The sequence below is a fragment of the Aptenodytes patagonicus genome, chromosome 14 (genome assembly GCF_965638725.1).
Source record: "Aptenodytes patagonicus chromosome 14, bAptPat1.pri.cur, whole genome shotgun sequence".
Classification (NCBI taxonomy): domain Eukaryota; kingdom Metazoa; phylum Chordata; class Aves; order Sphenisciformes; family Spheniscidae; genus Aptenodytes; species Aptenodytes patagonicus.
In genome coordinates, this window is record NC_134962.1 from 15,599,040 (window position 1) to 15,622,687 (window position 23,648).

Consider the following 23,648-nt stretch of genomic DNA (forward strand, 5'->3'; position numbering starts at 1 on the left):
GCCCGAGCGGGGCAGGTGCGGCCGCCGAGCGGTTCCCGCCCTTCTCGGCGGGGCCCGGCCTCCGCGGACGCCCGGGGCGCTGCCGGAGGCGCCGCTCCGCCGCGGCCCAAGTTAAACGCGAGACCCCCGCCAGGCCCTGCCGCACACGCCGGGGTGCCGCTGCCCGGAGCGCCGGGCCGGCCCCCGCTTCGCCCTCCCCCCCCCCCGCTTCGCCCCCCCCCCCCGCCCTCCCCGGGCCCCGTCGCGGGCGGAGGGCGCCCCCTGGCGGCGGACGGCGGCGCTGCTCCCGGTGCCCGCTCCGGCTGGCGGGTCGCGGCCGCCCCGGCTCCAAGATGGCGCAGGCGATCTTCGAGGCGCTGGAAGGTAACGGGACCGCCGCGCCGGGCCCAGCCGGGCCGCGCCGGGCCGACAGCGGGGATGCGCCTCTCCTCGCTCCCCGCGCCCGCCGTCGCCGCCGCGCCGCCGCCGCGCGGGACGAGGGGCCGCGGCGGGGCCGCCCCGCGAGGCCTGGCCCGGCGCGGCGCGGGGGGGCTCCCGGCAGCGCGGGGCCGCGCCCCGCTCCCCCTTCACTCCCCCCGCGGCGGCGGCGCGCACCGGCGCGGCCCCGGGGCAGGCGGGCGGCGCGAGCGGCCCCGCGCGGCGGCGGGGGCGGGGCGGGGCCGCAGCGGGCATCCCCCGCCGGCAGCCCGGGGCTCGCCTCGCCGCCCCCGGTTCCCTGGGGCACCCCCGTCACCTCCCGGCCCTGTGCCCCGCGGCACCCCTGCCACCCCTTCCCCGTGCGCCGAGGCACCGCCGCACCTCCCATCCCAGTGCCCTGTGCACCGGGCAGCTCCCGTTAGCCCGGTGCCCGGCGGCCCGGGGCACCCCATCGCCTCCCTGCCCCTGTGACCCCACCCCGGGGGCACCCCACCACCTCCCTGCCCCTGTGCCACGGGGTGCCCCACCGCCTCCCTGCCCCTGTGCCCTGCACATTGGGGCTCTCCCATCACCTCCGTCTCCGCGCCCAGTAAACGGGATCACCAATCCCCTGGGCACCCCCATCGCTCATGTGCCCCTCGCCCTCCCATCGCTCTCCGTCCCTGTGCCCAGCATGCTGGGACACCACCATACAGTGGGACACCCTCATGCCCTGCGTGCTGGGGTCCCCCCCATCCTCCCTGCACCCCAGGGCTCACACTGCCAGCCCCACCGATGTGCCAAGCTCCTCGCCTGCCCTGGGGATGGTCCCCGGGTGGGTGCTGGCCCCTGCATGTGTGTGTTAGTGCGGGGGGTCCGTGCTCTCCGGCACAGCCAGGGCAGTGCCCGGATCCTGTCTGCTGTGCAGGCGAACTGGTCGCGCTCGCGTTTGTCTCAATTTAGCGCTGGGATACTGTGTGTTACGGGCAGGTGCCATCCGAGGGGGACTCTGGGACGTGCTAAGCTGTGGCAGTCTGACACCGAACTCAGGGTCAGCCCATTTGGAGAAAAACTATTTCCCAAGGCATTTATTCCCTAAATTGGATTACACACATATTTTCCTTTACATGGGGGGACACCACTAACTGAAAGGCCTTGCATCAGGATCGTCACCCTACACTTTGCAAACAGCCCCTGCGATCGCAGCAGCAGAAAGAAGAGCAAAGAAGAAATGTTTCTCTCTATTTTGTCAGGTTACTTGGTGCATTTGACAGCGCTCTCTGTATAATCAGGTCCTCTATTTCCTCTTTGCAGTCAGCTCCTCATTGTGTGGGTTTCCTCGCAGAATTCAGGAGAGCAAAACATTTTAGCAAATCAGGAAAAAAGCGTGTTTTTTTTTTTTTTAAGCCCACAATAATTGGCAGCTTTTAGTAGCTGAGCTTGTTTGTTTTGTCTTGTTGATTCGATTACAAGTTGATGGTGACTTGGCATTTGTGTGCGGTGCTGAGAGCAGCCGTGTCCTCAGCGGGTGCCGTGGGGCAGAGGTGCATCTTCACCCGTCACCAAAGCACCTGGTGCTCATGTCGGCAGAAAAAAAGACTCAATGCGTGAAATTCAAGTCGTGAGAGAAAAGTAGCACCTGGGTGAAACAGACAGTCTTGTTTCCCTCTCTAAACTGAGAGAAATTTGAAAGGGGGGAAAAAAAAGCACAGATCAGTAGTCTTGTACTTTTATCCTGGCTTCCCCAAATCGCCTTGTTTTTGTCAGGCTCTGGGGAAAGCCTGCTGCTGCCAGGAGAGAAGAGATGGCTTTTTTTTTTAGGTTTCATGGCTGTGAAGAACATCCTGCAGACTGGTGCTGGCTGTAATCAGTGCAGGATCGATCCAAAGCTTTCTCCTGGGGTCTGTGGATGGCCGTGAATGGCATCCGTGTAACCAAGTGACCTGCTTGTCTTCATGGGTTACTAAACCTTGAACTTGGCGATTTCCTTCTGGGTTAAGTGTGGCGTTGTGCATGTACCCCGTGAAACTGCAAGGACTCTGGGGGCATATGTGTGAATTGCCAGATGAATGATGAGCAACGTATTTCTGTTGTCCTGGGCCACTTTTCTCCGGCAGAAGGCTGAATGCAACACTGATAATGCTGCTGCATCGTTGATGCCTGTCTTCAGGTCTTGGCCTCTCCTCAAGCTTCTTCCTGCTAGCGGGATCAAGGCAATCATCTGGCTTTTTTAACTTGGAAGATCTGGCTACGTGCCAGAAGGAAACCCAGTTGTCCAGTGCCGGGCACATCAAGAGTGGCATTCTTGATGCAAGCTGTTCTTAATTATCCCCATAATATACAAAACCTGAGTTTTTGATCCCCCTTTTTCTTTTGCGTCCTGCTAGCTTACTTCTGCTGAAGAATGGCCGCTCTGTTTCATGCTCTGGTTCGGATGTGCCAGTGAGAGCCTGCAGTGCTGCCTTTGCAGTTGACCAGGAAGTTATTTGTAGAAGAGCAGGTATATTTTAAAGCAGGGCTTCGGTCAGTATAAGAAGGTCCACCCAGGAGTGCTCCAGTGGCGTTCTGCTGGCGGGGCTGTCTTACAGGGCTGGTTGCAGCTCTCCACGCGAGCGAAGGCTTGCAGAACTGGACCTGCAGCTTTGCTGTGCCTCCGTGTGATTTATGTGAAAGGATTCCCATAGGCACGGTGGTAATTTTATGGTAGTGTGTGAAGTAGTGTGATCTGCTGCTTTCCAGTAGCTGCTTGTGCCCTCCACTCCCCAGCAGCTGGAGAATGGTGCTCTCCTCTCTCCCAAGGGCACGTGCAGCGTTTGCGACCTTTTCTTGGTGAAAGGTGTTTGATGAACAAGGTGTTCATGAAGTCTTTGTGTTACTTGCTTCACACTGGAGATGCAGGAAAAATGTGTATTTAGAGTGTCTTTAAAATGCTGTGGATTATATGGGTGCTCCCCATTGGGAAGGTAACGTCCCAGTTGTCCAGGAGAAATTCTAAAATGACAAGAGGAGCTTGCAATGGGAAGGTGAGGTGGTTGCTTCTGCTGTGCTGTTCCTTTATGCTGTGATCTGTTAACGGCGTTTCACTGTCCTTCCTGGTGCTGTTTGCTGAGCGAGGTCTCGTCAGGAACTGTCCTCACCTCACTGCTTGGAAATGATCAGACCAATAAGATTTTACTGCAGCACATAATTCTGAGTTCAGAGCTTCACAGTTTTGTTTTGCAAAGATCTTGAAGAAAAGTGAAAAGTAACGTAAGAACCCCCCACCTTTCTTTTCTGCCTTAATCCGCAAGGTATAACATACAACCCTGGCCTGCCATTTGTTTTATTCGTGGGTTCCTTGTCATAAAGGAATGGTAGGGAGGAGTGGTGCATAAAAATCGCCCCTTTTCGCTATTGTTTTTTTTTCCATAATCAGATTGTTCTACGTGTCTTTACATCTGATTTCTAAAAAGGAGTGTGTTGGGCTTAATCCACTGGTCGCATGCTGCTGGCCAGGTTGTCCCCCTAGATGAGCAGTCCCCATCCCCTGTATTTATCTGGAATATTTTAGAACATTTTAGCTGTAGTGAAAAATATTTGTGCCAAAGCAAGTGAGCCGACTCTGACAGCAAATCTGTCTGGGGGTGTGTGCTCTCGTGGAGTCCCGAGGGAAATGGAAATGGGAGAGAGCAACCGGCAGCTCTTGTGTGAGAACGTGAGAGGTGCCCACAGAGGAGCACAGCACTGGGAGTGGAAGGAGCCACAGTCCAGCTCTCCTGCATATCCCAGAACCAGGGTGGCAGCCGGTGGCCGAGCGGGTCCCCCCCCCAGAGCATCTCTCCCAGGAGCCCACGTTTAATATTCCTTCTTAAAGCTGTATCTAAATCCTCCTGCAGTTCATAGCCCTGTGTCTGATCAGATCTGGGAACGCTGATCTTGAAAACAGGGAGGCATTTCTAACACTGCTGCTGAGGCAGAATTGCACACCAAAGATTTTGTCTTCAGTGAGCTCAGCGGCTTGTCTGTGCTGTATCACACTGGGTCCCCACGGAGATCCACCCAGGCTGCTACCCCGTCTGGCCCATGACATCCCAAATATCTACTTCTTAGCTCTTTTCATACGCAGTGTTTGTAAGCATCCTTCCTCTCTGCAGCAAATGCCTGAAACCACGTCCGCATTCGGCTCTCCTTGCCCTTCTTCCCTTTCTTCTCCTTGTATCGAAGGAGTGTGCGGAGACAGGTGGGAGTGTTGCTTTAGTATGATAGTTAATGCTGTGGAGTAGAGGGGGATGAGAAGGTGAGAGTGGCTCTGCAGGAGAAGATGGCAGCAGCCGGCAAGCGGCTTCCCTCGACGACTCGTGAGCGAGCTCCCAGCGCCTGAGTGCTCTGTGTTCGGGCCGTGCTCGATTTACCATCCGTGCTTGTGTCTCCTTTCAGGAATGGATAATCAGACAGTGCTGGCTGTGCAGTCCTTACTGGATGGTCAAGGAGGTGTGACGGATCCATCTGCTCAAAATGTCAACTCCTCCACTGCCATCCAGTCGATGGGTGAGTCCTGGTAGCACCGGGAGAGAGGGGCAGGGGCTGCAGGTCTCTTCCTACAGCATACTCTCGTGACTGTCAGAACAGCTGTAGGTGTAGGGTGCTGCTACGAGTATTGTGAGCCCTTGGCAGGACTAAGCAGAGTGGGAGGAAGGGGCAAGTGCCCAAGCGAGTTGGTCATGGCAATAGACTGGACCACGCATTTACAATAAAGGCATGAAAGGAGGGAGCAGCCGCTTCTCCCTGCCACTAGTGCTTGTTACTGTTCACATTTTTTATTTAATGAGCCATTCCTTATCCTCTGGGGATGTACAACTACTCCAGTCATTGAGTATCTTATCTGTGTGAATGAATATGGAAACTGGTGCTCGACCAGGACTCGCTGGGTGGATACCGAGTTATCCCCTGGAGGAGTTATAGTCTGTGTCCCCAGAAACGTTCTGCTTCAGGCTGTGAATCAGAGAGAAGGTACAGCCTTGTGAGTCCAGCTGGATCAAGTGCAAAATGGTGTGTGCTTGTATGGTTTGCTAACGCTGCAAATTTAATCTAGGACGTGGTAACTGGGTTGTCTTCTTTCTGCTTCTAACGTCAAGCAGAGGCGCCAAAGACCAGCGGTCTTGTGGGGGGTGGCTTTCGGACACAAGCTGCCATTGACTGTGCCCTGATCCAAGTTACTTCTCTTCCTTTGTGCAACCTGAGTAATAAAAATCTGCCTCAGCCGGCATAACGCAGGTGTTTTGGAAGAAGCTGTTTTGACTAAAAGCAGAGGGTGCTACAGGGGCAAGGCTGAGTTGGTTGTTCATGTCTTTGGGATGAGAAGGCAGACGGGGGATCCAGTTTGTCACAGGGAGATGGCAGGTTTCGTATATGGGAGCAGGGCTGAGATGGGCTCAATCACATCAGCTGGCTTTAAGGGAGAGCTTGGGACTGGGGAGGAGGGACTGTTTGGCCCTTGTAGCTGATCTCTCCTGATGATGATGTCCTTGAGGTGCTAAGATCCAAAAGGTGTCTGTTTTCCTATGGCTGTGGTTGTTAGGTGTAGCGCTGGGGAATGCAGAAGAAAGCCTGCAGCAGTGATCTGGTCCTCTTAATTGCAGATGACGAAGATGTGTTCCTCTGTGGGAAGTGTAAGAAGCAGTTCAACTCGCTGCCTGCCTTCATGACCCACAAGAGAGAGCAGTGCCAGGGAAATGCCCCTTCTCTCTCCACGGTCTCGCTGGCCACCAACAGTGTGTACACCCCCTCTATCACATCGGTGCAGCAGGCTCCGAGCGCCAGCCGGCAGGTACCGTGCTGTGGACAGAGGCTCTGCTGCTCTGTCGCCGTGGTTTTGGGGGTGGGGGGGACCTCTGGGTCACGCTTTTAGATCCAGTGACGCCTCATGACTGACCTCTCTTCTGGGAATCATAGAATAGTTTGGGTTGGAAGGGACCTCTAAAGGTCAGCTCAGTTGTGGTCCTCTTGGCTTTTGATCTCATGGTTGAAGCTGCCTGGTCCTCTGCAGTGAGGTGTCCTTCGGCACAAGTGTCTGATAGCCCTTTTTTCAGGACAGGAGGGGTTTCATATTGTGTCTGTGCTACAGCCAGACTGGTTCTACTGGAGAGCCCCAGTGTCACAGGCTGGCAGGCTGGCCACGTGCCTGGGTGCATGCTGTGCGGTGCTCAGGGTGGAATGGCTCCCGCTGTCCCCTGGGCCGTGGTCTGGCTCGTGGGCAGAAGAGGAGGGCAATGTCTTGCAGCCTCATTCCTGCATCCCTCTTCTCAGTCTCCTGCAGATAAGCCCACATAATGTGGTGTGACAAGCGTTAAGGGGATATCCTCTCTGGAGTAACTCTCCTTCCCAACAGACTTCTCGGGAGTGAATCCCTTGTGCATGACATGTACTGTGCCTGCAATCATGATGGTTTCCGAAGTGCTTTCAAACCAACTGCTTTTTTCAAGTTAACTTAGTGCCAGTGGATGGTGCTGCCCAGGGCTGCAAACACAAGTTGTTTCCACACGGAAAATGGGACAGCCTCCCTCCCCTCCTATAATCCAATTCCAGTCTGAAGAGATGAGCCTGACGTTCATCATCTGCAGCCAGAGCAGCCTCCCTCAGTTCTCCGCCTTCCCTAGCTGGGGGAAGCACCCAGGAGAGGCCTGAACTTGTCTGTGACCAGTTTGTCCTGCAGATCTTGTTTAATAACCTCTGATTTGAATTGTAGCCAGTGGCCACTTTCCTGAGCCATGTGATGTTTTTTACCTCCTTTTCTGAAGAACATTTCTGGAGCTGCCTTATTGTTATGGCTAGAAACTACCATGGACTCAGCAGGAAGCTGTAGATAATTACTGTGGCTCACCAGAGGCTGTGAAAGCAGAGACTCCGAGGTTCAGTAAAAAGCAGTGTTGTCGGTTTTTGTTTATTGTTTTGTCCTGTTGCTGCTCAACAATGCATCTTTTTTTTCTTTCAGCAAATTTCTACGTACATCACCGTTCCTCCATCACCTTTGATCCAGACCCTGGTGCAGGGGAACATCTTAGTCAGCGATGAGGTGCTGATGTCGGCCATGTCTGCTTTTACATCCTTGGACCAGCCCATGCCAACAGTGCAGCCCCCGGTGCAGGTAAGGGGCACGTGTGGGCTCAGGGAGTCCCGCTGCATGGGGCCGTGCTTGCACAGCAGGAGAGTCCTGTTGGTCGATCAGACTCTAGAGATCTGCTTCGATGCTGAATCCTGGGCACCTTCCTAACGTGACAGCCAGGCTTGGGAAGGAGTGATGGATAAATGACAGGATAGCTCCAGGGCCTGCTCTCTCCTGGTGTCCTTGTTGCTGGATGCCCAAATCTTTGTAATGTGGTCTCTCCAGCTTTTTGTTGAGCCCCCATATAATGGTTGGCTTCCAGAGCTCTTGTCAGTTTGCTCCATGGATCCCTCTCCCCCTGGGATGGTTGTTTTGGGCTCTCCCCAGGTCTGGCCAGGCTGAATACACTCTCCATGCTCTGAAAATGTTCTTTGTAACCAGAAAGATTAAAAGCTGTAAAAACAAAGCAAAAAAGGCAGTGGGGCTTGAGCGCTTGGGTTTTGGAGGAGACAATGTCTACCAGCAGGTCATGCCAGCCCTCTGCAAGCCAGCACGGTCTGGTTCAACCTGGCAGTTAGACAGTGCTGCGTTGTGTCAAGACATAATCGCTGTTTCTGCAGGTGCTGGTTTGAATTGGGATTGGGAACGTGTGAGGGAGCCGCCCCTCCAACTCATCGCTGCTGCATTTTCAACATCTTGTCTGTCTGTCTCTCCCTGTTCCGGTTTTAGAGCAGCTTGAGTATGCACGCTGGGGCTGGCTACCTCTCCCAGCCCCCCCCGCCTCCGCCTCCCCCACCGCCACCCCCTCCTCAGCCTCCGCCGCCTCCCCCCCCGAGCATGGGGGCTCCGGGGCAGCCCAGCGCCGGCGGCAGTGGGGTGGTCGAAGTGTACAGTGCGCCTGCTCCTATGGCAGCAAACAGCACGGTGGAGATCCAGACGCTGGGGATGCAGCCCTATCCGCCCATGGAGGTAAGGCCAGGGGCTGTCCGCAGGGGCTCTGTCCTCCTGGGCCTCTTCTAACAAGCAAGGCTGCTTGGGAGTCGCCTGGACTGGAAATGCAGAATTAGAGTCTGGGAAGATACGTTAGGTTATTTGACAATGATTATTTCCTCTGGGAGAAGGTACTGAACAGAAGGATGTCGGCAAGATGACAAGAAAAACGGTTAAGAGGATTGGAGGGCTTGGCTGGCACGGGCTTAGGAGACCTGAATGTCTGCTGTGGTTGAGGGATACCTGCAGATGTTGGGAGTGAGAGGGAGCTGAGGTGAGGGGGCTTACCTCCCAGAGGGGTGCAGAGCAGCACCCTGTGCGCTGCAGGCTTAAGTGGAGAGAAAAATTTAATGTAAGTATCTATAAGCAAGCTTGACAAGGCAGCTTCTCTTAAAGAGAGGCACAGGCAGGGGTGGATTTACCGGTGGGTCAGCTTTTCGCAGCCTCCGTGTTAGCATTGCCATTCACAACGGAAACTACTGGGTGTAACAGAGGTTCGTCAGCCTTATCTTTGTAGCTGGTATCTGATCTGGAAGTGTCAGTGGTCAGGAATGGACGGGGATGTTGGATACTTAGTGCTCTGTGTTAATTTATCAGGGTGGGCAACAGAAATGCCCTCAAACCATGTCACCCCAGACTGATACCTACCCCTACCTGATACTTTTCTCTAGGCGTCCTTTTCTAATATTGGTGCTGACGTAAACAACTGTGCTTTGCCACCTGGAGTTTTCTTGTGCTTTCCTTCCCTTCTGCAGTCCTGCTGGGGCAGGCAGCAGGGCCTGGAGAGCCCCGCCTTCAGGGGTGGTGTGAACCCACAGGGTCAGCGGTGATCGTTCTGGTAACCTGCTCCAGAGGGATGAGAAACTCTTCTAGGCGTAAGACAGATGAGGGATTAGATGGCTCCTTCATAGTGTTTCTTTGCTGTCCTGTTCCTGGTGTAATAACTCCTGGATACTTTGTGATGTTCAGCGGGAGAGTTTCACACTGTGCAGGGTGTTAGTTTTAGTTAGAGACGCGTTGTTGGACTGGTGAACCAGAAATTCAATCCGGTTTGGCAGGAGGCAGAAAACTCAGCCAGACTAATAGCCTGGTATGGCAAGTGTTGCTGGAGATGGAGGTTACGGCACAGTATGACTCTGTGTAACAACCCTGTTTCCTCTGATAAATTGCACTCTTGCAGGTACCGAGCCAGTGTGTGGAAAGTCCTGTGTACCCTTCTCCTCCTGTGTACAGCCCTGGGAAGCAGGGGTTCAAGTCCAAGAGCACCAGCACTCCCACACCTTTGACCAGTGCAGGAGGAGGCGGTGTGGTTGGTTTTGATTCCACCTCCGCTGCCAAAAGTCGGCGCTGCAAAAACGAGAGTGGGCTGCAGGAAGGTAAGTGTTCTTGTAGCATTTGCCCTGCACTGACCTGTAGGCCAGTGTGCTTATCCCGTAGTGGACTGTCGAGCCACGGGCTCTCTGGGTGCAGTGGGGTGGCACTGGCTGTGCATGCAGCTCCGGCGGAGGAACATGATGCCCTGCACAAAGCTATCAAGAGCAGGTGAAAGTGTGGACGTGCTTCTTGTCTGTCACCTCTGAGCGCATGTGAAGGGACAGTCACTGTGCTACTGCATGGGCAAGCTTGTGCTAAATCTCTGCAGCTACATGCTTATTGGATCACACCTGAAATGGGGAGATCCTGCAAAGTAAGGTTTTAGAGCTTGGTCCGTTTTAACCCAAGGAAGGCTGCCCAGCTGCAAGGCCAGGGGGCTAGATGTGGCCTGGCCCTGAAGACTCTCTTTTCAAGGGCCCAGCTGACCCGTCCCTGCCGTGTGTTTCAATGCCTATGAAGAAAACACGCCTGTCCCCAGGTGAGGCAGGACAGGGGAATGCCCCATTACAGGATGGAGGAGCGTCAGATCCTCCGCTGGCCCAGCCTGCCCATTGCTGGTGTGATGCAAGCACACCTAGCTGAGTAACAAGGGAGGTCCCAGGCGTGAGGTGGAGGAAAGCCACGTGGCCTTCCTCCCCAGAAAGGTTTGGCCTCTGGAGATACACCCATACAGATGCTAGGGTTTAATGTTATTTGCAGAGGTGTGAATGATCATGTGGGCTGCAGCTCTCAGTCCAGAATTCCCTAGAGCAGCCTACAGTTCTGCTGTTTTCCATTGGTTTATACCTCATCATAGTAGATAGAAAATGAGACTGACTGATCTGCATGGGAGAAATGTGCGTGTACTCTGGCTGATGGCTGACCTTGGTGAGTTCATAGGAGAGAGACAGAACTGGGGCCCTTCCTCTCACTAATCCTGTGTCTTTTCCCAATGCTCAAAATGCCTTTAAAGTAGGTGCTGGAAGGGTCCCTGGAGTGGTTAATGCCTGAAGGGGATGCCCTGCCCCCTCCACTACTAGTCTCCTCAGTACTTCTAGAGTTAGCTCAGGCTACATTAAATATATGTTTGTGCCCATAACCTCTCCCCAGTCTGGCCAGGCAGATCTTGTCCTTTCATAAGCCCTTTATTCTTGGTCCTGAATAGACAGACATGTCTTGGGGCGAGGGTCCTGTGGCGCAGGGGGGGACAGGGCTGTGCCACGTGATCTCATTCCTGTGCATGCTCTTGCTCTTTCAGGCAAACCCAAGTCCCCCAAGCTGAAATGCACTTACTGCGACAAGGCCTTTACCAAGAACTTCGACCTGCAGCAGCACATCAGAAGGTAATGGTGCCACTAGCCCGGACACAGCAGAGTGGCTGGGGTGGAGGTGGGCACAGCCCCACTGAGGGAGTCTGCGCAGTCCGGTAGACCTTGCGTTTGTCATGTACCAGAATCTGTGCTGCACTGGGAGGTGATTCTTCATCCCCCTTCCTCCAGGACAGCTTCTCCTCAGCGGCTGGGGTGAAGGTTGCATCATGAATGTAATCTTCTTGCTGATTATGGGCTGGGACTGGAGACTTGTTTTCCTCACTGATGAGACCTTGAAAGCCAAACCTGTTGTCACCTGGTCACTGGAGCAGCAGCATCTCCACTGCTTGCCTCTGCCCTTTCCTCTTCCTCCTTAGCAAGCTGCAGCCTTTGTGTTTGCTGGTGTTAGCAAACCGTAAGCCAAGCTCCGTGTCTATATAGGGAGCTCTTGTAAGAGAGCTCTTCTCTGGCAGGAGGCAGTTGAAATCTTCAGTTTCCTCCAGCAGAGTCTGCTGGACTCAGGACAGATAAGAAGGAACAAGTGGTGGTTTCGCTCCCCTTCCCGGCCTGGACTCTTCACATGACGTACTCCATGTGTTAAAGTCCACTCTTTCTCCTGCAGCAGAAGGGCAGAGTAGAAAGACCTTTCTGCTGTGGGCAGGGGAAAGCAAATTCAGGGAGATCAGGGGGCTGCAAGCTAGAAGAGACATGGGGAGGGGAGGGAGGGGTGACAGGGAAGAAAATGGTTGTACACCTGAGAAAGTGGTGGGGTCCCCGAGGTCCGTGCGGAAACCCTGACAGCGAATGCCCTGATGTTGCAGAGGTCTTTTCCTCTCCCACTTCTTCCTTTGATCCCTTGTCATCCCAGGTTGCGAGTGTTTTGTCTGTGTGCCAGGCTTGTTTCCCCAGGCCTCTCACAATCCATTTTCTCTAGTTAATCAGGTCTCAAAGCCCTTGTTTGGCTGGTCCAGGTGCTGATCTGCCAGGCAGAGTGCTTAGTGCAGTCCTGCAGCAGCCACCCCACTGCAGTCCATGCCTGGGGGCTGCCTCCTTTCACTGCCGGCTGCTGATACGGTGCCTTCTGCCTTCAGTCACACAGGTGAGAAGCCCTTCCAGTGCATCGTGTGTGGCCGAGCCTTTGCCCAGAAGTCCAACGTGAAGAAGCACATGCAAACCCATAAAGTGTGGCCGCCAGGGCTGGGGTGCACCATCTCCCGCAATTCCATCACAGTGCAGGTCATGGCCTTGAACCCAAACCAGCCAGAGGATGAGGAGAACACAGGTTTGCTGCCTTGGTGATAGCACGTGCTAGGGGCAGAGCAGTGACGTGAGGAGTCTGCACGTCCCTGCACCTCCACACAGGGAGGGAGGGGAGACAGGAGCTGTGTGTGCTGTTTGCATTCCTCCCGTGGGGTTTAGCAGCACACTGTAGAGAAGTGAGTCACATTTGCTAGATTCCTGCTGGCAGGTGCATCCTTGGGTACCCCCAGCCATGGTGGATTCAGGTGCTGGTGGAGACAGTGGCTCCAAACGCTGTGACAGTATCTGCATGGGGAGAGGATGAGGTGTCTTCCCCCTTCTCCCTCCCTGGCAGGTGCAGCTTTGGTAATGCATGAGCCACGCTTGGCAGCTCTGGTCTACTGGCCGGACAAGCCAGTGGTTTAGCATAGCCCAGTGCTCTGTCTCGTTTGCAATGTGCAAGTCATGCCTGGGCTTGGTCTGGCCCCGGTGGCCAACTGAAAATACTTGAGGCAGAGAAGAGCTCCTTGCTGGCAGAATGTGTCTGGATACTCTTTCAGCTGGTGGCCTCAGTCCCAGTGAGAGGGGAGGGAACAGTGTGACAATGTCATGTCTAGGACAAGGCCCCACTGGAGCTCCTCCATGCAGACATCATGGACTGTGAGCTACTGGCTGGATTTTACCTCCCATCTGCCAGAGATGGGAGTAAATCTGGCTCTGGTTCCCTGGCGGGGGCCTGCCCTGCTGACTGCTCCGCAGGGCACAATTAGGTCCCTGGAAAAAGAGAATGGGTCAAGGAGAGGAAGATGGAGTAGTCAGAGCCTTTTATAATCCGCAGACAAAACTACCCTGTTAGAGGGTGAGATTTGTCTGATCTAAAGAATCTGTCTTTGAAAGGAAGGAAGAGCCTGGCCCCAGAGCCAGGCCTGGTGTGTCTTGGCAGCGTGGCACAGCATACCAGCTTTCAGAGGCGTCTCATGGCAGGCTGTGACTTTCTCTCTCCCTTTCTCCAGGTTTGACTCAGCCCTCGAGGAACCCCGCACAACCGCCCCAAGACATGAGCCCCTTGGACGAGAACGAGGCGGGCAAACTGGAAGCCAAGCAGGTTGTCTTGATCGATAGCTCTTACCAGTGCCAGTTCTGCCCCAGCAAATTCAACACCTATTTCCAGCTCAAATCGCACATGACACAGCACAAGAATGAGCAGGTAGGGACAGAAGGTGTCCTGTGTCGGTGGCGAGATTGGGACGGGCTTCATGTAGTGCACCGGCTCCCAGGGTCTGTCCTGAGCCTCTTGCTCTGTAAAGCTGCCAGCGCTTCGCATGCAGCTCGGCTCTCTGCATGTCTGGGTTGCAGCTGTGTGGTCTGGGTGGCATTGAAAAGCTCCACTGCCTCCACCCTGCTGCTGAGAAGTCAGCCGACTAGGTTTGGGTGGCTAGAGAAGAAGCAAAGAACCGAAGTCCAAAGTTTTCAGTGTAGGTGGCAGCTCTCAGGTTGTGGGACAGTCACTGCTGGGGTGTTGTGGTCTCACCCACTCGAGTGGTTTCAGGCGCTCACACCAACACCCCTTTCTCCCACCTTGCTTCCTTAGGGGAGTGCCCTGACAATCTGCGTTTGCAGAACGTTCAACTTCCAGCAGGTTCTGCCGTTGTCTTCACCTGGAGCTGTCAGCCACATTTTGATGCTGAGCTGCTCTGCACTGTTCTTTAAAGACCCTTCCTCTGAGTAATGCAGCAGAGGAAGGGGATGTTTTACCACTACATTGTGTCCTGCTGCAGTGCAGGGCAGGGTTTCACTGCTGTGCCCTGGCTGAGCGCTAATGGGGCCGGTGGGGCTTTGGGGCCGGTCTTGTTTAATATCTTTATTGATGATCTGGATGAGGGGATTGAGTGCACCCTCAGTAAGTTTGCAGACGACACCAAGTTGGGTGGGAGTGTTGATCTGCTCGAGGGTAGGAAGGCTCTGCAGAGGGACCTGGACAGGCTGGATCGATGGGCCCAGACCAACTGTATGAGGTTCAACAAGGCCAAGTGCCGGGTCCTGCACTTCGGCCACAACAACCCCATGCAGCGCTACAGGCTTGGGGAAGAGTGGCTGGAAAGCTGCCTGTCGGAAAAGGACCTGGGGGTGCTGGTCGACAGCCAGCTGAACATGAGCCGGCAGTGTGCCCAGGCGGCCAAGAAGGCCAATGGCATCCTGGCCTGTATCAGAAATAGTGTGGCCAGCAGGAGCAGGGAAGTGATCGTGCCCCTGTACTCGGCCCTGGTGAGGCCGCACCTCGAATACTGTGTTCAGTTTTGGGCCCCTCACTACAAGAAGGACGTTGAGGTGCTGGAGCGTGTCCAGAGAAGGGCAACGAGGCTGGTGAGGGGTCTGGAGAACAAGTCTTATGAGGAGCGGCTGAGGGAACTGGGACTGTTCAGCCTGGAGAAAAGGAGGCTGAGGGGAGACCTCATCGCTCTCTACAACCACCTGAAAGGAGGTTGTAGTGAGGTGGGGGTCGGTCTCTTCTCCCAAGTAACAAGCGATAGGACAAGAGGAAATGGCCTCAAGTTGCGGCAGGGGAGGTTTAGATTGGATGTAAGGAAAAATGTCTTTACTGAAAGAGTGGTGAAACATTGGAACAGGCTGCCCAGGGAAGTGGTGGAGTCCCCATCCCTGGAGGTATTTAAAAGACGTGTAGATGAGGCGCTTAGGGACATGGTTTAGTGGGTGGTGGTGTTGGGTTGACGGTTGGACTCGATGATCTTAGAGGTCTTTTCTAACCTCAATGATTCTATGATTCTGTGATTCTAATGTGGCTGTGGGCATGGTGGGATGCTCTGGGAGCCACAGTGCTGCTTTGTTCATAACATCAGCTCAGCTGTTCTCCAGCACAGGGGGTCAAGGGGCAGTGGTCCCTTTCTGTAAATGACCCAGTGGCAACGATTTCCAAAAAGGAAGGCCATTCTGTTGGCGGAGGATTTTCCCTGTTTGTTTCCATGGTGTGCCATTCCAGTTGCTCTCCCTTCTTCTCCCAGGTGTACAAGTGTGTGGTGAAGACCTGTGCTCAGACCTTCCAGAAGCTGGAGTCCTTCCTTGAGCACATCAAGAGCCACCAAGAGGAGCTGAGTTATCGCTGCCACCTCTGCAGCAAGGACTTCCCCTCCCTGTATGAGCTGGGCGTCCACCAGTACTCCCACAGCCTGCTGCCCCAGCACAGCCCCAAGAAGGACGTGGCCGTGTACAAGTACAGTAGCAATCGGTGCTCACAAGGCTTGTAGGAGTGAGTGGGTGCAGAGCGTGTTTGGCTGAGAGCGGTGGGGACATTAGAGGGAAGAGGGGGCTGTGTGTTCAGCGGCTGCGGTTCTCTTGGGCACCCAAGTTGCAAATGGGGGGCCCCTCCACTGGGCTGCTAGGGCGAAGCACTTTGAATGCAAGGAACCTTTCAGAAGGACAGTGGAAGGCTGGGATCAGTTACATGGGAAGATCCCATCACCGCAAGTCCTCTTACCACCAGTCGAGTGAGATGGGCACAGCTGAACCTGCACTGGGCTGGATCAGAGACCCAGGGAAGCCGCTTCCCAGCCTGTTTTCTGTGATTCTCTAAACACCTGCAGCAAAGGGAGTGCAGGTTGTAGAAGCTGTGCCCAGAAAAAATGAGTTATTTCTCCTATCCCTTTGCTGCGAAGGGGTCTATTACCTGGGAAAGCCTTTCTACTAGCGTAGAGGGAGAGGGTGAGGAGTTCCACAAAGAGCTCTCTGGAGCTTTTGAAATGCCTGTAGAGACATACAGGAAGAGTAGGAAGCCCAGAGGATACTGAAGTCACCTAGGAGCTTCATGGAATAAATATCTGCTACGTCCTGCATAGACCATAATTTCTCGTTATCCTTGTGCTGTGGGGATATCCTACAGCTGTATCCTACAGCTTGCCAGTGGGGATCTTTGAGATCAGAGCCCTGCTTATGTTTGAGGAGGGTCTAGTCTGATCTAAGGAAAAGGGGTTTCACAGCAGATAGAGGGTGTGAGTGCCTCTGTATTCATTGTGGATGATGCATGTCCCCATTGCCCATTATCAGTCAGCTTTGGCAGAGGTCTCTGACAGAAATGCTGCCAGGATGTGTGAGAACAGGGGAGTTTAGGTGGAGAGGGCCCAGGTGGTTTCGCAGAGGTGGCAGCATGAGCTGAAGCTTTGTTAGATGCCAGAGACCCCACGTGGGAGCATGTCGCCTTGTGGCTGCCCCAGCCATGGGTAATGCTGCTGTGCTGTGACCCTACTCTCAGCTCCTTCACTGGGAGCTGCTGTCTTCATGCAATGAAGATGGAAGGAGGTGTTTTAAGTAAGGTGAAGCCTTTACTTAAGGCTTGTCTCCATGAGGAAGCAATGTGGAATATGAGCATGGGTCCCTGGGTGCTCCCATGGGTGTCTGTGTGGAAGAGCACTAGCAATTTAAAAGCTTCTCCACCCAGTTTCCGAGCATCTCCCCCTCGTGAAGGATGCTAAGTGTGAGTGTGATCTGGCCATGTGGGTTGCTGAGGTTTCAGAGCACCTGGGTGATGGTGTTATTGTCTGTACCAAACCGACCCTACCAAAAATCAGCCTGGAAGGTGGCTGGTGAATGGGCTGGGCAGCCCTGCCTGGGGTCTGCCTGCGGTGTGGGGTTTGCTGGCGGCAGCCTCGTTCACAGGCTCTGTCCTTTCTCTCCGCATTCAGATGTGTGAAGTGTGTAAATAAGTACTCCACCCCGGAAGCCCTGGAGCACCATCTGCAGACAGCAACGCACAACTTTCCCTGCCCTCACTGCCAGAAGGTGGGTGGGTGACCGCTGCCTGAGCCGGTCCTGGACATGTAGCTAGGGCTCTGAGGGGGACGGGAACCCTCGGCTCCCTTTCCTCTCCCTTCCTACCTCAGTACGGACTGGCAGGCTCGCAAAGTGCTTTTCAGAGAGACAGAGGTGATTGCACCCCTGGCCTGCAGCTCTCTGGCCTCTCACGCAGAGCACGTTCCTCCCCGCAGTGCTGGCTTTTCTCCTGGGTCCCATCTGCTGAACAGAATTTGTCAGGGGAACTCCCTTATTCCCACGACAGCACAGGACTGCACACTCTGGGCTGCTGTCCTTATTTCTTAAAAGCAAGTGTGCCAGGAGGAGCGAGGCTGGTTTTGGGAAGTCTTAGAGTGGCGGTAGTGCCTTTGACCCGCCGTGCCTGGCTACCTATGGTTGGGCATGAAAAGCCCTAGGTCCTGGGGGAGCTCGTACACCTCCATTGCTGTCCTCATCTCCTGTCGCAACAGAAGTCTCTGGGTTCCCCCTCGTTCCCCTCTTTTATGCTCTGTGTCCTTGGCAAAGAGAAACCTGTCTGAGTGATGTGACTGGGACTGGAACGATGCCCGGGTAGGTTTTGGCTGGAAATTCTCTCTTCAGCATAGCCCCTGAGGGGGTTTGAGGGGCAGAATTTTGTGGGATTTGAATTCTAATAAATTATTTTTTGAAATCCAGACTAAAATTTGGACCCTTGCTCCTCTGTTTATAGCAAAGGAAATGAAAATCCTGCAGTGGGGGCAGGGACAATCTCAAAGGAGTGACCACTCTGTACTGAGGTAGCTCAGGAAGGGGAAACGCACTCCTGCCATGGTTAGTAACCCGTCTTTCTTTACCTGTCTTCCCTCCACTTCCCCCGCCAGGTGACAGATGCCCTTCTGAGCCTGGGTGGGACTTTCAGCATGCAGCATAGGGGTTGGAAAGCCCATTATCTGCAGCAGTATTTTTTACTTCTGTTTATATTCTTACGAATATTGCTGTTTTCTGGAGATGCGAGAGCATAGTCTTGGGTACCAGAACTCCTGGCTCTCCTGTGCTCTCCTCAGGTGTGTGCTTGCAGCATCCTCATTGGGAATTCACTTAGCTTGGGTATTTCCAGTATCCCCGTTAGCCAAAGGAACCATTCATACTGGCTTTATAAAGACCATGAATGAGAGCCTTTGGAACAGGTGATTGGGAAGCACAAACTGGAGTTAACACTGCGGAAGGCAGTAACTACTGGGGGTCCTTGCCCAGCCCGTCCTGCTGCTGGTTCTGGTGGGAGACTGGGTGTCCATCTGGGGTGCTGATCCTCAGCAGTATGGTGTTGCAAAACTTAGCAGCAAGGTTTCAGCTTACGTGTTTCTTAAGGATAAGAAGGTGGTGGTATATTTATTTATTTTTTTTTTAAAGCTCTATCTGTATTTTCCTTATGGAAACAAAAGGTTTCCTCAGTGCATCCTTTCCAAGAAAGCAGTCACCATGAGCTTCTTATGCTTTCTACACAGGCCACACCTCCAAAACCCGTGCAGGCTCAGTGATGTCCCTTGTGTGCTGCTGGCTCTTAGCCTTGGTTTTATGTGTTAACAGGTGTTCCCCTGCGAGAGGTACCTGCGCCGCCACATCCCCACGCATGGTGGGGGCAGCAAGTTCAAGTGCCAGATCTGCAAGAAGTTCTTTCGCCGGGAGCACTACCTCAAGCTGCACGCCCACATCCACTCGGGTACGGGCTCCCCCGGCACCACAGTGCTCACTCTCTGTATCACAGTCCTTGCTGCACGCTGTAATGCCCTGGCTATTTTCCTGATAACCAGAGTAAGAGGGTTGAGTGTATGAGTCATTTGTAGTAACGCTGGGTTCAAGAAATGTATGGTTTTGGTTCAGCCTCATGCCCAGTACTGCACCAGTTAGAAGTGGGACACAGAGGTGGCTTCCCCCCTGCCCGCGGTTGCAGAAGCTAAGGAAGCTGGCCCTGGAGATCAGGAGCAGTGTGGATTGTATCCATCAGGCAGGGTAGGGAAGCTTGGGAAAGTTTATAGAGAAGCAGAGAGTGGCACTGCTGCCAGAGCGAATCCTGTACGTGACTAGAGCAGCCCTGTGTGACTGGACTCTCCCTGACTCTTGGTCTCTTTTTTTTATCCAGGTGAAAAGCCCTTTAAATGCTCAGTGTGTGATGCGGCCTTCAATCGGAAAGACAAACTCAAGCGACATATGCTGATCCATGAGCCTTTTAAGAAATATAAATGTCCCTTCTCGTACGTAGCATGTCCCCATCATGGGGGCATGTCTTAATGGGGTTGGGATGGGGTTTGGGAAGGAAGGAGTTTCTCTTGTAGGTATCCTAGGGTGCATGTGTGGCATCTGCCAGTCCACTACTTCTTGGGAAGGCAGGAATGCTGTCTGCTGTTGAACTGGGAACCCAGAAGTCCCAGTTCCTGTCACGTGAGGCCACATAATTTCATCCCAGTTCATCACGCCTGTAAAATAATGCCTGCCTTCATGGGATGCTTGGGGGATTACACCTGAGGAGCACTGGGGAAGAAAAGGAGTATTATTTGAGCACAAAGCACAAGGTTGCCTGAATGATGGGCTCTCCCCAACTGCCATGTCTTGAAAAGTGCGTGTTAACATAGGAGTTAATGTACAAGCCAAAGAACCCCAGGTTTAGAAGGTGCATCCCCAAATCCATGGCACAGCCGTGGGCCTTCTGAGATAACCAATACTGACTGACTTCTCCCTGCTCCAACCACCTTGTAGCTCCTTCCGAAATACTTCCGTCTATAGGCGAGATCTTGAACCTGCTGCTTTTAGGAGCATTCATAGTGAGACACAGGCCACGTGTAGTCTAGCAGAAGCCACGTGTCCCCGTAGCAGCCTGTTCTATTTCTCGCCCCTCTCCAGAAGGGCTGAAATAGTGGCGCTCCTACTGGGAGTGCACCCAGGAACCCATCTGGGTGCTGCTAAGGAGAAGGGTTGTGGATCTCTTTATGATCCAGGATCTGTTTATACGTCGGTCCTCAGTTGAGTCACGCTGCTCACCAGCATTTGTTGTTGTTACAGAAGCCACACGGGCTGCAATAAAGAGTTCAACAGGCCTGACAAGCTGAAGGCTCACATACTGTCCCATTCAGGTAAGTGCAGCTCTGCCCGTGCTGCCAGCGGTTGGGAACGAAGCTGCTGGGATTCACTGTGGTGCTGCAGGAGGATGTTACAGAAGGAGTAAGCTTGAGAAACGAGATAGCAAACCGTGAAAGTGCTTCTGCTTTATACCCCCAGAAGCGCAGGATGGTCCTTACAGGTGCTTTCCCTGCAGTGTCCCTCCGCCCACCGCTCAGCTAACACAGCTACTCTGTACTTCTCTGTGGGAGAATTTTCCACTGCGTGTAGTACAGTGTTTCCCAGATATAGGCCTAAATTCTTAATATAATTTATTAGCTTTAGATTTTTTTTTAACCTCTGTTGCTGTAGGCCTGTTTAAGTGAGCTTGCATTTTAGAGCTGTGTCTAAGCTTTGGGCTGTTTTCTAAGGCAATATAAATCTGTAGGCAGGGCCTGCTGGCGAGGCTCAGAAGCAGAGCTGGATTACTCGGTGTGTTTGCTATCAAATGAATATCCAGAGTGCTCTGTCCACTCCTCCCCAATACCATCTCACATTCAAAACTCTTGGGGTTTGATTCCCTTCTCTCTGTGTTCCAAAAATGATGCTCCCATTCCTAATAAAGACAAATAATTTATTCCCATGCCCTAGGGAGCGTTCTGACTTTTGTCTTTTGGGGTAAAACTGAGTGTCTTGTGCCTGTCGTGTCCAAAGCCCTCCACTCCAAAGAGTGCGATCAGATGGGACTGTGCTGACAGTGCAATGCATGGTTTGTTTCAGACTTTACATTCCCATACTTGGGAGGAAAAAAAAAAGTGAAAAATTTTTTACTTACCAAATACACTTGAAAAAAATCAAAGTTTAAGACTGTTTTGCATTTTTAGCACAATTACCTGACATTTTTTTCTAATGATATTTTAATCCTCTTATTTGAGGCAAGAACTATTGTTTTAGCCCTTCCTAAACACAGACATTCGAGGTGTAACCACTCACCCTTTTCTGACTGCAAATTTGCCTGGCACAATGTCTCCTCAGGCCATGGCGTTTTTAGAATCATAGAATCATAGAATCATTGAGGTTGGAAAAGACCTCTAAGATCATCGAGTCCAACCGTCAACCCAACACCACCAGGCCCACTAAACCATGTCCCTAAGCGCCTCATCTACACGTCTTTTAAATACCTCCAGGGATGGGGACTCCACCACTTCCCTGGGCAGCCTGTTCCAATGTTTCACCACTCTTTCAGTAAAGAAATTTTTCCTTACATCCAATCTAAACCTCCCCTGCCGCAACTTGAGGCCATTTCCTCTCGTCCTATCGCTTGTTACTTCGGAGAAAAGACCAACACCCACCTCGCTACAACCTCCTTTCAGGTAGTTGTAGAGAGCGATGAGGTCTCCCCTCAGCCTCCTTTTCTCCAGGCTGAACAGTCCCAGTTCCCTCAGCCGCTCCTCATAAGACTTGTTCTCCAGACCCCTCACCAGCCTTGTTGCCCTTCTCTGGACACGCTCCAGCACCTCAACGTCCTTCTTGTAGTGAGGGGCCCAAAACTGAACACAGTATTAAATTATATATAAAAAATTTAAAATTTTTTACACTTGCTTCAGTTATTGGAACCACACCAAGTCTATGGTGCACTGCAATATGTTTGACTGATGGCCATTTCTGTCTAACATCTCTGCAGATTTTCTTTATTTCAGTCTCTGCCATTGAAGTATATGCTTCGTATTCTAAGTGAATCACTTTTTTCCCTTCAAAATTATTTCTTGTAGTACCAATGAACAGAGACACTGCCCCACAGTATGGTGAAATGACCAGCTCTGACACTTCATCTACAGAGAGCTTTTCAGACTTGAGCTTGATAAAATCTTTTGGCACATCTTTGCTTTCATCCATAGCTCACCAGGAAAGCTCTCTGGCAATTTTTTTCCATTTACTGCATACGTGTTTGTTTTAATTAGCAAGCTGAAAAAGAGTAGGGCTTCCTGGGTGAGGAGGTGGCTGTTTCAAGCTTTTATCAGGGAACATCTCCTCGGAAGAGGGGATGAAGCTGTGATGCGCTCCCTCGGTGCGGTGCAGATTTTCCTGAAGACCTGCATTCGGATGCAGGGTCTCTAACTGAGCTCTCTCTCCTCCAATGCTCTGTGCAGGGATGAAGATACACAAGTGCCAGTACTGTAACAAGTCCTTCAGCCGACGAGCCCACATGATAGAGCATCAGCGCTCGCACACCGGTAACTACAAATACCGCTGCCCCACCTGCAGCAAAGGCTTCACACGCCACAAGTACATGAAGGACCACAAGTGCCGGCTGGGCTCACCCAAGGACAAAGACCTGCAGCTCAGGAAGCCCCAGAAGAAGCGGGTGGCACGGGGGCGCAAGGCGGGCCTTTCCCTCCCCAACCAGCTGGGTCTGGCAGAGCTGAAGGATGGTGCTGCTGGGGAAAGCCCCCCCGAAGGTGGCCCTAACAAAGAACCGTTCCAGGAGTCGGACGCAGTCCTGTCCATCGTGGTTGGTGGGTCAGGAGCTGCTGACTCGGACCTTGTCGTTCCTGGGCAGCCCAACAGCATCGCATCCAATTTGGCCTTGGCAGAACTGCAGACTGCCTCGGACGGCCCCTGCACCATGCTGGCTGTCCCTGTTTACATCCAGACGACAGAGTGATAATGTGTAAGAGCCACTGTGTGGCTGAGGGCTGCTGCTGGGGCTGTCAGACTCGGTGCTAAATTTTATCCCAGTGAAAGAGACCAAAGCTCTTGTGGGGAGGTAGGTGGATATGGGAGAGAATGGCTTTCATCTCCACTTGTTCTTCCCATCCTTGGGCAGAGGACTGCTTGGAAGCCACCGACGGCTACAAGGCACTGAAGAGAATGGCTCCATTATTTCTTGTCCGTCTGCATCCCTGGCCAGCCTAGGGCAAGAACGACTAAGATCCCTGAATCAGGGTAAGAAGAAGGAGCATGCAAACTTGCAACAAACAGAGCTGCTGAAATCAGGTGGCTTTGCAAATCACAGCCTGTCCCATCTGTGGTTTTTCTGGCCTAAAAGCTGTATTGCCCAGTATTTGGGTGGCCTTTCCGAGAGCAAACAATTGATCCTTCCTAGTGGAAGCAAGTTCATCCTGAGATCCTTTGGGAACACTGTTCAGAAATACCCTGATAGACTTATCTCTGGTATCTTTCTCCTCTCTGTCTCTATCAGTAGAAAGATCACCTTGTCTGTACTACATGTGTTATAAACACCATGGACCTCATGTGCTGTGTGGAGTCGATGGGTGGGAGCACGCGCGTGTGTTGGCTCTTCTCTCTGGCTGGTATTCTCTCCACAGTGTTTGTTCTTCTCGTGGTTTTTCTCCGTATCCAAGGATCTCCAAGTGCCTTAGACATCAATGAGTCAATCCTTG

The 23,648-nt window shown here is 53.1% G+C and overlaps 1 protein-coding gene across 2 annotated transcripts; it reads left to right on the forward strand.

The window, feature by feature from the left end:
- The first annotated feature begins 313 nt into the window (after window positions 1-313).
- On the forward strand, window positions 314-23,498 carry ZNF341 (zinc finger protein 341). Of its 2 annotated transcripts, none has more exons than XM_076352168.1 (15): window positions 314-363; window positions 4,813-4,923; window positions 6,015-6,202; window positions 7,367-7,519; window positions 8,207-8,446; window positions 9,648-9,843; window positions 11,079-11,163; window positions 12,222-12,412; window positions 13,383-13,576; window positions 15,390-15,598; window positions 17,064-17,160; window positions 18,739-18,871; window positions 19,292-19,403; window positions 20,209-20,279; window positions 22,395-23,498. In XM_076352168.1, exons 1-15 carry the CDS (start codon window positions 333-335, stop codon window positions 22,907-22,909), a joined length of 2,526 nt encoding a protein of 841 aa, XP_076208283.1. In that variant the 5' UTR covers window positions 314-332; the 3' UTR covers window positions 22,910-23,498. The 2 variants fall into 2 exon arrangements, with proteins under 2 accessions (XP_076208283.1, XP_076208285.1); XM_076352170.1 differs by lacking the exon at window positions 314-363 and adding an exon at window positions 2,860-2,896.
- Window positions 23,499-23,648: the final 150 nt, after the last annotated feature.